At 50.1% G+C, this 14,278-nt stretch overlaps 1 protein-coding gene across 1 annotated transcript; it reads right to left on the reverse strand.

Moving 5' to 3' along the window:
* Nucleotides 1-1,004: 1,004 nt before the first annotated feature.
* LOC133342513 (fibroleukin-like) lies at nucleotides 1,005-11,003 on the reverse strand. The gene is made up of 5 exons (XM_061551665.1): nucleotides 10,869-11,003; nucleotides 5,023-5,106; nucleotides 3,350-3,495; nucleotides 1,876-2,035; nucleotides 1,005-1,764 (listed from the first exon to the last, which is right to left on the reverse strand). The coding sequence occupies exons 1-5, from the start codon at nucleotides 10,951-10,953 to the stop codon at nucleotides 1,328-1,330; spliced, it is 912 nt and encodes a 303-aa protein (XP_061407649.1). The 5' UTR covers nucleotides 10,954-11,003; the 3' UTR covers nucleotides 1,005-1,327.
* Between the last annotated feature and the right edge of the window lie 3,275 nt (nucleotides 11,004-14,278).

The raw sequence follows: 14,278 nt of genomic DNA on the forward strand, positions 1-14,278 counted from the left end.
GTGTTCGGTCTTTCTCTCCCTCCTTGCACCCCTCCACTGGACTAGGAAGCCACTGGTGCTACGGCACTATATTGAAAATTAATTTCTTCAGAACTGATTTTTTGCGTTTAGATTGTTGACCTTCCCCCGCGCCTCTGATTTGCACGGTTGGCTATGTACGGTGCGAAAGAAGTTCAGCACACATGCATAGCAGCCCCCCTCCTTAACCTCCTTCCGTTCCTTATTAAAGCATCGCCTCTTCTCCATCGCCTACTCTCTTCCCCTTTCCACCCCTCGCCCCTCCACTCCTTCCCATCCCTCCAACTGCATCATCCCACTCTGCGTCACCGTCGTGTGCGCTGCGTCACAGAGCGCCTTGAGTGAAGGCGCCCTGTGTGTATAAATATAGATTGCATGAGACGACCTATCCAAGGTATCGCCTTACTGCAACACACGCCCACCCACGTCCCACTTGTTTGTCCTGCCAGAGACTAAATGACAAACGCTAAACGTGCCGCTTACTCGGAGTAAGCGATTCGCCATTGCGAGTTACAAACCGGAGGGAGCTATTGTCAGCATCGTCTTCACCTTTGGGGCGCCATGGTGACTAGGACATGTTAACTACCTCGACGGGTATACAGGAGGTCGTGGGTTCGATCCCGACCTTGACGCCTGTTCTATATTTGTAATTTGCGCTGTTCCCCCCGTGGTCCCGTGGATTTTTCTCCGGGTCCTCCGTTTTCCGCTCAACATTTAAAATGAACGTCAATTTAGAGTACTTTGGCTCGTATAAATTACCACGTGATAAGCCACTTCGTTGAGCTATTATTTGTGATGGCCACGTCGCTTGTGAAAAATATCTATATAGCTCAGTGGGCTACATAGCTGCTGGATACCAGGCAAGGTAGTTAACGTCTCGCCACCGTGGCGGTCCGGATATGAACCCAGAATCTCAACGGTACTTACTCAGCGTTCTGACCTCTGAGCCACAGTTTCGCGAATAACCAACATACACATTGTTCAACCGACATTATTGTGCGGCATAATAGTTGAACGATAAATCTACTGTCCTGCGCTCACATGCTAAGGCCACTGCTGGCAGAAGGGCCTCCACGAGCGAGAGTTCAACAGAGCCCCTCTGTGGCAGTTTCGTTGGCCTACTCTTCCAGATGCCTTGGGAGAGCTGGGACCATCCACACTTTACCCCACCACATAGCTCAGTGGGCCTTATAAATTTAAAACTAGCTTAGTTCGTTTTGAGTATCATCACCACCATCGTCATCATCGACCTCACCATCCAATTCACCCTCTCTCCGATCCGCCCAACCCACCCCCGGCAGCGCGCGCTTCAGAAGCGCGCCGGGCGGACCTTCATCTCGACGGAGCGGAACGAGTACTTGCGCCCGGTGCGGTAGTCGCTCAGGATGTACCACGTGCCCCAGTAGATGCCGTCGGTGACTCGGCCTCGGTAGCCCCCGCGGTGGTAGCGCCCGTTGAGGTTGGCGGCCAGGCAGGAGTCGAACCACCAGCCCGAGGCGTAGTAGGCGGCGCAGTTCCCCGCCGCGTAGGCGTCGTTGTCGCGGTCGGGCGTCGAGAAGGGCCTCCCGTCGTGGTTGTAGCCGCGGCTGTAGCTGAGCGCGTTGCCCGCGTCGCCGCGGTAGCCGCGCGCCGTCAGGCGGTAGCGCTCGCGCTCGGACGCGACGTGGAAGTGCGCGTAGAGCGCGTGGCGCCGCACGCCGTGCCAGTCCTCGAGCTCCACGCGCAGCGTGAACGACGACGATGACGATTGTGACGACGATGACGACGATTGTGACGACTGTGACGAAGACTGTGACGACGACGATGACGACGATGATGGAGGCGACGACGGCGAGGGTCCGTCGTCACCCGCCCGAGTCAGCTGGTGCAGCCGATCGTTGCCTAGCCAGTGCTCGCCGCCCACCTCGCCGAAGCCGCGCTTGTACTCGGCCCACGTGCGGTTGAAGTCCCGCGAGCCGTCGCGCCGGCGCTGGAAGACGGTCCAGCCGCCGCCGTCCGTGTCCATGTCGCAGAACGCCTGCGAGCGCACGCGCGGGGGACGGGGAGACAGCGAGAGAGAAACAGAGAGACAGAGACAGAGAGACAGGGAGAGAGACAGAGAGACAGGGAGAGAGACAGGGAGAGAGACAGAGAGACAGGGAGACAGAGAGACCTTTGACTTTTAAAATAAATTGTATTGCTTCTAGGAAGCGTCAATGCCAGCAACCAGTGACAGCGCACTTGTACGAAGCGTCGATCATCTCTGAGAGAGTTCGGGGGGGATTAGAATGCGTAGTGAAGTGCATTATTTATTTACAGTTGTGCATAGGCCCCCCCGGCGCCCCCCCCCCCCCCATTTATTTTAAAAAGACACCTTCCCCCCCAGCATGATCGTAGTACGCGTGCTCCAGCTTTAGCCGTGCTTCTATGAGGGCCTTCAGCATTGCCATTGCCCCCACAGTCACAACTATCGCCCTCCAGCCTTTGCTTCCTGGTTTTATAGATCGCCAGTTCTGCCTGGGAACACACACAGAGTTAGCGACGTCGCGCCTGTTACCGCTCGTCAGGGCCACTCCGCACACGAGTGCACTCTCGCAGAAAGGGGTGTCCAGCCTCGTGAAGATCTGTGCTAAGAAGCGGAACAGCGGGTCGAGCCGTTTGCGCTTGAGGTATTGGTGGGCGAGATCCTCTCTCGGTCCGCAAAACGCGCGGGTGTCAGAAGTTCCTGGTGAGGCTCAGCTGACCCACACAACTGAGGGCACAGTCCAGTGAGCCAATCTCCATTGGAGGTCGCCACAGCGCTTTGCAGTGGGGCGCTTGTACGTGCCACGCCACTGGGGACCAGCTTCCATCGATGGGGAGAAATATTCTCTCCGTTTTGTGTCCGGTAATTTCTCCAGGTCCTGAAAACGCGGAACTTTTACACAGTAAGTGTACAGCTCTTTTGTTGTGAGCCTCCCTCAACGAGACGTCTCTGCATCTCTTCATTTTCAAGAGCTTTCCCCTGTCCTTGCGATCGGAGGTGGCGGCGCAGGAGAGAGTCATTTGGGGGAAGGAGCGTCCTTCGCTGCCGTCTGGCATCTCCAGCTTCAATCCCAGTTTGTTCAGCGTCGCCTCCCGCAGCAGCTTCTCCCCGGCGAGCGCTGGAGCGAAGTCCGGCCGCTTTGGAGAGCCCCAGAGCTGGCCGCCACCTCCGCTGGCGAGCGTCCGCCAGGTCGCTGACCCGACTCACTCCCGCGGCAACAAACCGTAAGTAGGAGAGACCTTCGCCAAGATCGAGGCCTGCAAATGACTCTCGGCAGAGGAGAACAGAAACGATGGGGCGCGAAGGATGGGTGCCCGATACCCTCACCTCGAAGGGCACCTGGGCAGACGCAGGCTGAATGGTGTAGACGCCGCTCTCCTTGATCTTCTGCTTGTAGATGTCAGCGCAGTCCTCTGGGAAGAGTCGTCCGTTCAAGGCAGCAGCCGCAGCAGCCGCAGCAGCAACATCATCCTCTGCAATGTCAAGCAAGAGTTTTCACGACTTGTGCACCTGGATTCTGGGATAGCCACTGCATGTAAATAAACTAAAGATGAAACTACAAACTATTTATAATAATATTATAATAACTATTTATAGTTTACCAAGTAAGGCCCACTTGAGCTATGTAGCTCTCTTTCAGAAATGACCTGGCCACAAACGATAGCTCAACCAAGTGGCTTAAAATTTGGGAATATATAGTAGCAGCTAAACGCATGTTTCTAAATGCGGAGGGAGAAACCGGCGGACCTGGAGAAAAATCCACGCGACCACAGAAAGAACATACAAACTCAGGGTCGGGATCGAAGCCACGACCTCCTGTATATCAGGCGAAGTAGTAAACGTCTCGCTACCCTGACGCCTAAAATCTCTTGTGCATCCGTTCTCTGACCCGTGGGTCACAGCGCTCTGTGAGATTTCCAAATGGATTCGTCATCACGTGACGTGACATCGGTAGTGGGGGTGGCGGGAGGGATTACGTCAATTTAAAGAAAACAAATGTGGTACCTTGAGACGAATGTATCATTGTGAGCGAATGCCAAGACCGAAACACCCCTCCAAATAAAGTGGCATCTTCCGTGGTTACCTCTGGGCAGTTATATTTGCGAGCACTGATTCACGGATCGCTCCATTTTCAAGGGGGGCCCGGCAAAGTTGGACAAAAATGCATTCAAATTTTAGATTATTCCTGGCAATGTAACTTTGATACAGATCGTTACACATTGTCCATTACTTTGAGGTGTGTAATAAAGATAGCAATTACAAACTACAAATGTAACGATGAACTTTCATTTGTTTTTTATGCGGTTGGTATGCAGATATTTCCCATCTCTGGCTGGCCCGGAGGGGAATTGAATTAGTTCTTAGTCTAGGTCAGTGATTCTAAACCTTTACTGCAGCCTTGCACCCCTGTAGTTCTCAATCATTAAAACATATCTAATGTTAATACATACATAGGTGTGTTTGATGAAACAAAGTACTTACGTGCCCGTCCTTAATGTGTGTGTTTCAATGATTTACCCTCTAAAAACAAAATCTGCCCATGTCCCGCACTCCCAAGAAAGGTTAATCTCGCACCCCCAGCGGCGAACACATCTGCCTCTCACCCACACCAATATAGACAACCCCTCTGCTCTAAACAATACATCCTGGAATTACTGAGGCTCTAAAAACCCCGCACATCCACCAAACCTTGCAGCTCTTGAACCCGCGTCGCATTGCAACGACTCGCAAGTCAATTCCACATGCGCGCACTTCGGGCATCAAAAGCGACGTCGATTACCGGCTGTGTGCGTCACTTCGCTGCCGGACCCTTACGCCCATTCGCAATGAGACACCGACTGAACCCAAAGCAGTCATTTAGGACTCAATCAAAAGGTGGTGGGAAGTGGGTGGGGTGGTGGCGGTGGTGGTGGTGCATTTGCGTGTGAAATGTCAGCAGCTGCAGCAGCGGCGGTGGCGTCAGCCGCGTGTGATGGGGGGTGGTGCGGTCGAGGATTTACCGTCCGTGGAATCTTGCTTCGAGATGTCGGGCGACAAAGGGAGGAGCCGCACGCTCGTGTCCAGGCTCTGTAGTCGTCGACTCTCTGTACGCCGGTGAACACCCACAAAGAGTCACGTGCGCTGTCAACATCGGTGGGGCCAAATGCCGAGCCCACGTTTGGCCCAACGGATCCCACCGCACGCCGACGGTGTATGTGCGCGTGCGCGCGTATATGTTGAGCTTCTTCTTGGTTCTTTCGGTAAAGTCACGTAGAAGGGAAATAAAAAAATAAAAAAAATAAAACGTTATAAAATAATTATCACGACGTTTCGGCCACAACGCAAGCAGCCGTCCTCAGGTGAAGAACAGGTCTGTCGGAAAGACAGCGTCTGAATGGACACCACCAGGCTTGGCAGCGTATATTTAAGCTGCTGGGTTGGAGGGGGAAGAAATATTGAGCTTCTTTCGACACCGTACGTAGCCAACCGTGATAATTCACTGGTCAACAAAAAAAAAAACTTTTTTTCTGGCCTGGACTTTTGCAGCTGTTTTAGACTAATTTCAGCGTGCTGATTCCAAATCTGATCTCAGATTTGCTCTATCAGATCTAATTTTTATGCTATCGGCATACCCCCATTTTCATTGATTTTACCCGAAATTAACTCTGTCACTTATAATTGCAAGCTGTTGCGAGTCAGTGACTGCTTTAGTGTAAAAATATGGTGCTGTCATTTTAGGATAGTGTGTTTATAATATAATTTTATGTAGATATCCACATTTATTTAATATTTTTCTTATGCAGTTTTTATTGAAAATGCAATATTTGATATCTCAAAAACCTGATGTGATAGACAAAAACTGATGCCAGATTTGGAATCAGCACCCCAAAATTACCTTAAAACCGTTGGAATACCTTATGCCAGAAAAAGTGTGTTGACCAGTGTAGTCAGAGGTGTGGTTAGCGCGCTGTGCTACGAACCTGGCGACACGGGTTCGATTCCCGCTCAAGGCCAACACTCAGTTACGATTATCTGAACCGGTCATGGGCCTTCCCGAGGTCAATTCAGCCTCAAATGAGTACCTGGTGCAGTGTGTAAACATCGCCACTAGGGAGACAAAGGCGGTCGGGTGTGGTGCTGGCCACCCACCCCCTCGTGTACCATTCCGGCCTTCATAGGTGCTCGCTAACAGCACTTGCCCCTACAGTATGTTAAGGCTATACGGGAGATCTTTGCATTTGTTTTTGTGTGTATGTTGAACTTTTTTCGCACCGTACGTAGTCAACCGTGATAATCGGAGGTGCGGGGGAAAGGACAAGACACTAAAAGCAGTTCTAAATAAATACATTGTCAATATAGTTCCGTAGTCCCAGTGGCTTTCTAGTCAAGTGGAGGGGTGCAGGGAGGGAGAGAAAGAGCGAACACGGGATTTGGTTATTCGGTCAAAAATGTACCATCATCGATCTGATGGAGGTCTTTGCACGAGTGTGCCCATTTCATGACACTGCCATGTAGAAAATGCACCTGGCACATGCACACCTGCTAATCTCATTTTCACGTGTAAACAATATCTATACACACACAGTCATATTGTTTTTACTAAAAATATAGAAATTGTCAACAGGAAAAGCTCGCCGAGTGTCAGAATTCATCTTCAGGAGAGTTTCACGTTCAGATGTTTGTACATTTTAGAAATGTCCTCGTCCATTTTTACTCATTTGAAATGTTGTACCGGTCCGTGAGAGGCTTACATTTTTTGGGTTAGATCGCATAAATATAAATGCGTCGTTAAACCCGCCACCACCCGACACAGCCAATTAATAAGGTTTGTCCCGTAAACGAAACGTGCCAATTCGTTACTAGTTCAGCACACCGGTGTGTTTTCAAAGTGCACACCTCCAGTGGCTTCCTAATATCGGAACGAAGAGCGTTCCAGACGGCCGCAGAAGCGCATCCTGAATGTGTGCGATGCGGTGACCGCCTTTTGTTCGATGGTTTTCCATCAGCCGCTGCGAGGAAGATCGGAGTGTGCGTGATGGTTTATTATGCTCCTTTGAAGGGCTGATAATAAACCTGACCTGAAACCTGAAGTGGCAGTAATACTTGGAGTTACAATAATAACACGTCACGATTTGAGTCAATATTCTGGTTATCTCACAACAGTGATACTAATAGACTGTTAAATGACACGATATTTTCTTACGATAAAGTCACGTACGTATAAACAGACAAAGTATCTGTTTCACCTGCAGAAAAATGTAAATATCCCGTTGGGAGTCTCAGCCTTTGTGGAGTAATGCTTCCAGCAGCTTTAACACGGAGGCTTTCGTGACCAATATCATCCAAACTATTTGGTTATTTCGGTAATGGCACGTGGTTCGTTTTATTTTATTTCTACCTACGTGACTTTACCAAAAGAACCAAATTGTATGGATTCCTGCAGTAACGAAAGCTTCAAATCAAGATTAATATCGTCCATAATGGAGTTTTTTTTTCAGCAGCATTGGTTTAAGCCAGGAAAAACTGTGGACCGGTTTCAACGTTCCCAGCCTCATCAGCAGTGTGACTACCAAACAAATGCTGCCCGATGATGTTGTTAGCTAGTCACCTCCGATTCCACATGTGGACGTATTGGCGGTGCACCGGTTCAGCATAGCACACCGGTCCAAATTTGATTTTAGCAAATCTGTTTGTCAGTCCATTCTAGATTTGAAGTTTTCATGACAGCAAGGATACATACTCTTTGGTTCTTTCGGTAAAGTCACGTAGGTAAAAAAATTCTAGCTGTGATTTCCACACCTGATGACTGATTGCTTGTGTTGCAATCGAAACGTCATGATTTAATTGAGTTATTTCTATTTTTATTTATAAATGTATTTTTATTTTATTATTATTAATATGTTTTTTCACTTGCGTGACTTTACCGAAAGAACCAAAGCGGTATGTCTGTTTGTCAGCCTTTAATTGACTCGTGTCGCCAATGTTGACGCGATTCTAAGGTTGATTCAGTCTGCTGAGACTTGCTCAAATAAACAGGGGTCAATATTGACCGTTGATTTGGGTCCCGTTGAATCGAGGCACCGTCCGACCAATTCGCAGGGCGCGATGAGTCACATGTTGCCTCTGGAACACGGAGCAGCCGACCGTGGTCGTGGCTGGGTGCTGCCAAGCGGCGACAGACTGTGACCCCACGTGTTCAGCCGGCTCGTGGGAACGTCTTCCGACCGCTTACGACATCACGAGAACTGATTTTGACTCCACCACCATCACCACCACCACCACCCCGAAATATGTGTCTGACTGGGCTTGCGAATCGCGAGAAATTTTAAAAAATTATTGCGAATTTTTTTATAATACTTTTTTTTTTTACCTTTTCCCGCACGCCACCAGTGTACCGCCAATACGTTCATTTATTTTATTTTTGTTTGCGTTCTAGCTATTATGCGGTAGTTTTGCGACAACATTCTTGTCATTGACCCTCTGCCACCCCAACAATAGTGTCACTTTTTTTTTTACAAAACGTGCAATGTACCCGTACCAACGTATCGATCACATTCCGACCGACTGAGTTAAGTAGCTGTTTTTAGAAGCGACCTGGCCTGCAAACGATAGCACGACCGAGTGGCTGAGTGTACAGCGGCTAAATACTCTGAACGCGTGACGTTGATTCTAAATGTGAAGGGGGAAACCGGAGGACCCCGAGAAAAACTCACGCGGCCACGCGGAGAGAGAGAGACACGCAAACTACCAATACACAGCAGGCATCAGGGTCGGGATCTAACCATCGACCTCCAGTACACCAGGCGAGGTAGTTAACATCTCCTCGCCACCGTGATGATGAGAGAGACACGCAAACTCCCAAGACACAGCAGGCGTCAGGGTCGGGATCTAACCCACGACCTCCGGTATACCAGGCGAGGTAGTTAACATCTCCTCGCCACCATGGCGCCCCGAAGACACTGCACGTGAATATCTTCATCCATTGGTGGATTGACAATGGCTGGACTTTATTTAACGTCACCTCGTCGCATTGAGATCGTCAGTTTGTTTATTAACGTGAAGGAATGGGAGCAATGCAGCTTAATGGAATTGACTTGAGGACGGCTGCTTTTTTTGATTAAACACCCTCCACACCTGCACTGACTGAGTGTCCCTCGCTCCCTCCTCTCTCACTCTGTTTGCTCCACCTGGTGCTGAGGATTCGGAGATAAGAGTCAGTGGTGCGTGCTGTTTACACGTCACCTCGGCGCGAGATCGTAAATGTTACCGTTTCTTTTCTCCAGGTGTTCTCATCTCAGATTGAGCTGTGCAATGCTGATTGCCTTCCGAGCACCACACACTCGTGTGTGTGTCACTCTGTGTGTGTGTCACTGTGTGTGTGTATGTGTGTGTGTCACTGTGTGTGTATGTGTGTGTGTCACTGTGTGTGTGTGTCACTCTGTGTGTGTGTCACTCTGTGTGTGTGTCACTGTGTGTGTATGTGTGTGTGTCACTGTGTGTGTGTGTGTCACTCTGTGTGTGTGTCACTGTGTGTGTGTGTGTATGTGTGTGTGTGTCCCTGTGTGTGTATGTGTGTGTGTCACTGTGTGTGTGTCATTATGTGTGTGTATCATTGGTGTGTGTGTCACTGTGTGTGTGTGTATGTGTGGGGAACGGTAGTGTAGCGGTTAGCGCGCTGCACCACGAACTTGGCAACGCGGGTTCGATTCCCGCTCACGGCAAACACCAGTGACGATTATCTGAACCGGTCCTGGGCCTCCCCTAGGTCGACTCAGCCTCAAATGAGTACCTGGTGCGGTGTGTAAACATCGCCGCTAGGGAGACAAAGGCGGTCGGGCGTGGTGCTGGCCATCCACCGCCTCGTGTACCGTTCCGGCCATCATAGGTGCTCGCTAACAGCACTTGCCCCTACAGTCTGTTAAGGCTATACGGGGGATCTTTGATTTGTGTATGTGTGCATCACTCGTGTGTGTGTGTGGGGAGCGATAGTGTAGCGGTTCGCGCGCTGCGCTATGAACCTGGCGATCTGGGTTAGATTCCCGGGGGGTCTTTGGTTGTTGTGTGTGTGTCACTCTGTGTGTGTCACTCTGTGTGTGTGTGTTGAACTTCTTTAGTGTTCAAGTTTTAGGTTTGCACTCACTGAATCGTTAAAACGAGCAATTACGGTGTACGTAAACCTGCAGGGAAAACACACACCCACATTCGTTAATTTACTAAACTAGGTAAGGCACACTGAGATGTATAGCTCTTTTTTCAGGAGCGACCAGGCCACAAATGATAGTTCAACGAAGTGGCTTATCACGTGGAAATGAATCGCAGCCAAATACAGGATGTTTCAAAAACACGTGAACACTTCCGAAAATTTGCAACACCACAAGAGATGTGCCTCCGGGCTCTGGAGACCACCTGGAGAAGATTCCAGGCACGTGTTGACAACGATAGTGAACGAGTGGAGACTCTTTGACTTTTTGAAGCTATTAACATACATTTGTTATCATATCACGGTGTATTATCCGTTCTTTTCCCATTAAAAACGATAGTTCCATGTAAGTGTTAACATTTATTTGAAGCATCCTGTACTCTAAACGCACTTCGATTCTAAATGTGGAGCGAAAAACCGGAGGACCTGGAGAAAAATCCACGCGACAAACGGAGAGAGAGAGAGAGAGAACGAACATTCAAACTCCAAATAAACAGGCGTCAGGGTCGGGATCGAACCCATGAACCTCCTGCATATCAGGAAAGGTAGTCAACATCTGCGCCACCGTGGCACCCCCCATCCCTTCCAACCACCGCTCACGCCACGTCAATGGCGTGAGTGGGTTTGACCCACGCGAAAGGCCAGGGATGCAAAAACTAACCGTACCGAGTCTGATCTGCTGGGTGGCATCCCCGCAGCTCCAGTCGCACGCGGCCACCAAACGAAGCAGCAGGCTCGTCACTGCGCTCATCCTCCTGTCGAGAGACGCAAGCGCCTCCTTGGTGGCCTCTCCCGCGCGCCGCAGCCTGGACTCTTCGGCAGACACCACCGACTCCAGCGAGTTGAGACGCTCCGCCAGCCGCGAGGTACCCTGCCTGAGCCCCTTGCTCAGCACCGCCACGTCTAGCTGCAGCTCCTGCAGCTGTCCCGTGAGCGCGCCGAGCGACAGAGATCGCGGCTCGTCCGCCTGTGCTGCCACGGGCTCCGGATTGGAGAGGCCCTCAAGTTGCTGCTGAAGCTGCTGGTGGTCGTGGTCGACCGCGCCCGCTTGCCCCAGAACGTCGCCCGGGACCATCGGGTTTTTCTTCGACATCCGCGCGGAGTCTTGAGAGTCGTGCGCGGGCAGCTGAACGGAGAGCACATGGCACGGCGGCGATGACATCGGCTGCAGGAGTTGCCACAGCAGCAGCAGCAGGAGGAGAGAAGGCGGGCGCGCGACTGCATCCATGGCGGGAGCTGTCCCCCGTGCCGCAAAGACTCGCGGGCGGACGATTTCACGGTCGGGCGGTCCGTCGACGACGCAGAAACAAACACACGGTTGAGTGCGCAGAGGCCAGTTGGGCTGGAATTTATTTTCCCCAAAAAGGGGGAGGTCGTGTAAACACGGGGCCGGCCCTTTGTTGCTTCAGAGAGACAGGGGGGGGGGGCATCACAGGTTATCCTCCCCGAAATTACCCTTCCTCTGCCACCTGCACCCTTTTGTTCTTCTTCTTGACGACGAATGGCACCGATCCATGGCTCAATAGAGTCATTTTGGTGACGCTCCACATCGCGCGGTGCGGTGCAAAGCGTCACAAAAATTCGCACCTTGCGTGGCGCTGAGACCGTACCCGTGTAACAAAAAAAAGCCGTCACGATCATTAAATTGAAGCTGAGATGCTCTCGATTCGTGAATACCACCGCGCGGAGGCGAGGCAAAGAATGGATTTTGTTGTACAGTTATTGCTGTGTTCCTTAGCCCAATATGTCCTTGCGGTCTTTTATTGTTGTTGTTTTACAGTCGCGGCATTAATGCTCCGTGCATCGCGACTTGTGTTGTGCCGGGCTGCTGTAGAATTAATGGGTAGGACTACAAAAATGCACACACGCCTCGGCTTTACTTGACGGCTTTAACTTCACGAGACTTCCCTTGCGAACGGCGAAAAGATCCAGGGCGTGTTAACAAAAATGTTTTTTCAAAATAATTACGTGAACGAATTCTTGAGACCACCCCGGCTATAATTTTCGGTGAATTGAGCTTCGGGTTTTGTTTTCTTTCTCTCTCTCTCTCTCTCGTCTTTCTTCCTTCCTCTTCGCTTCTTCCTCGAGGCGAACATCAAAGCGACGCGCCGAGTGTAGCCATGTGTTTGCATCTCTTCCGCGCCACCGCACGCCCGTGCAATTTCATCGCAACTTGTGGCCACCATTATGGACCAAACCGTGGATCACATCTAAACGGACGCGCACAGAGTGGAACCCATTTTTTTTTCTTTAGTTTGAGGAATTGGACAACAACAACAAAAATCCATGGTAATGGTGGTAATCTGATAGGTAATTGCAGCCAGCCTCTTAACCCTGCGAGATTGCTGTGATTGCACCGGCTATTACGAGGCATTGCTACTCCTTGTTGGCGCACGCGCTCGCGAGACAAACACCCGTGGTGGAATTTGGGGAAACGTGCCATCGCTGGGGCCCTCCTGGAAGACAAACCGAGTTGAAATGCAAGCGAAGCTCCCCTGAGTCAATTCTCCTATTTACTGTTGGCAAACAAAAGAACGCAACGTAAGACAAATGTCATTGTCTTTGTTGGGTGGTCGATGGAAATTACCGCCAGGTGCATGCCTACCGCGGGCCGAAGGGCCCTCGACTAGAAGGTGCATCGGCCTACTCTTCCACGCTGCCCAGATGCCTTGGAAGTGTAAGAGCACCCGTGATTTAGACACCGCATGCGGCTCGCAGATTGATTGTGGTTCACGCGTTTACTCGACGTAAAATATTCTAAAATGCGTTCGGCTCACTAGCGAATCGCACCGATTGTGCCCGATTTCATCACTTCCTGGAAGGTAAGCAGGATTTTGAGCATGGTTACTATTAAAACTGTTAAAGTAGTTTTTTTACCAGGTAAAGGCCCGCTGAGCGATTCAGCTCTTTATCAGAAGCAGCGACCTGGCTATCACAAATCATAGCCCAACGAAGTGGCCTAACATGTGGAAATGTATAACAGACAAATACTCTAAACGCATATTTCTAAATGTGGAGGGAAGACACGGAGGACCCGCAGAAGAAAAAAAAACACGCGGCCACGTGTTTTGCACATGCAAACTACTTGAATGCCAACTGTTACAGACTTGGGCTGTGAAATAGCCCAAGAGATAGGCAGTACAGAAAATGATTCTTAAACCTAACTCCACGGAGCTTGTAGGTGTTACCCTCTCGCCTGAGAGGGGTTTCTTCCGTCTCCTCCCACGTTGCACCCACACGCTAATGGCGCTGGCCAAAAGTCCCAAAGCCCTCTTGAAAAACAAGTCTTGAGAATGTTCGAAACTTTGCCGGGTAACTAGAGAACATTATATATTTCGATTGTTATTATTTCAATTTGCAAGAGAAAATGTAACCCCGTGAAATTTACCGTGCGTCGAAATTCATTATGAAAGTGTATTTGATTTATTCGCATGAAAATAATATTAATCACTCCTGTCAATCGACCACTGGATAACAGCCTTCACAAACTGTAATAATCATGGGCTTTGTTTGACCATACTTCACCACGCTGGTCAGTGCGGCTTCGTGAACGGGTGGGAGCCCAGGACCGATTCAGTTATCCCTCGCCACTGATTTGTTAGCTGTAGCCGGGAATCGAACTCCGGTTATGCGAGTCACATGTATTGCTCAACCACTTGCCCCGACTCTAAAATTGTATATTCGTGATGCCTCTGATGTCCACTGGTGGGCGACACGTGCTGTGCAGGGTCAAGTCTTGCGGCGGGTCGACTCTTTTGACCCGACCCGATTTCATGAATTTCACGAGAATCGCGAACCGGCCCCAAACCGCACCAATAATTCTTTTTTTCTTCTTGGTTCTTTCGGTAAAGTCACGTAGAATGGAAATAATAAAATAATAAAATAAAACATTATAAAATAATTGTCACGACGTTTCGGCCACAACGCAGGCAGCCATCCTCAGGTGGAGAGCAGGTCTGTCGAGAAGGCAGTCTTTTTTTATTATTTTATTATTTCCATTCTACGTGACTTTACCGAAAGAACCAAGAAGATGAATCCCTGCAGTCACGAAAGCTTTAAATCGAAAAAAAAATGTT

Source organism: Lethenteron reissneri, chromosome 15, assembly GCF_015708825.2.
Source record: "Lethenteron reissneri isolate LAM-NWPU_2019-01 chromosome 15, ASM1570882v1, whole genome shotgun sequence".
NCBI classification, from domain to species: Eukaryota; Metazoa; Chordata; class Hyperoartia; order Petromyzontiformes; family Petromyzontidae; genus Lethenteron; species Lethenteron reissneri.

Coding starts and splice junctions, on each gene's coding strand:
- LOC133342513 (XM_061551665.1), bottom strand. CDS start 10,953: ATGAGCGCAGTGACGAGCCTGCTGCTTCGTTTGGTGGCCGCGTGCGAC. Junction 5,107..10,868: donor CACCCAGCAGATCAGACTCG/GTACGGTTAGTT, acceptor ACCGGCGTACAG/AGAGTCGACGACTACAGAGC. Junction 1,765..1,875: donor CGATCGGCTGCACCAGCTGA/CTCGGGCGGGTG, acceptor CGTCGTCACAAT/CGTCATCGTCGTCGTTCACG.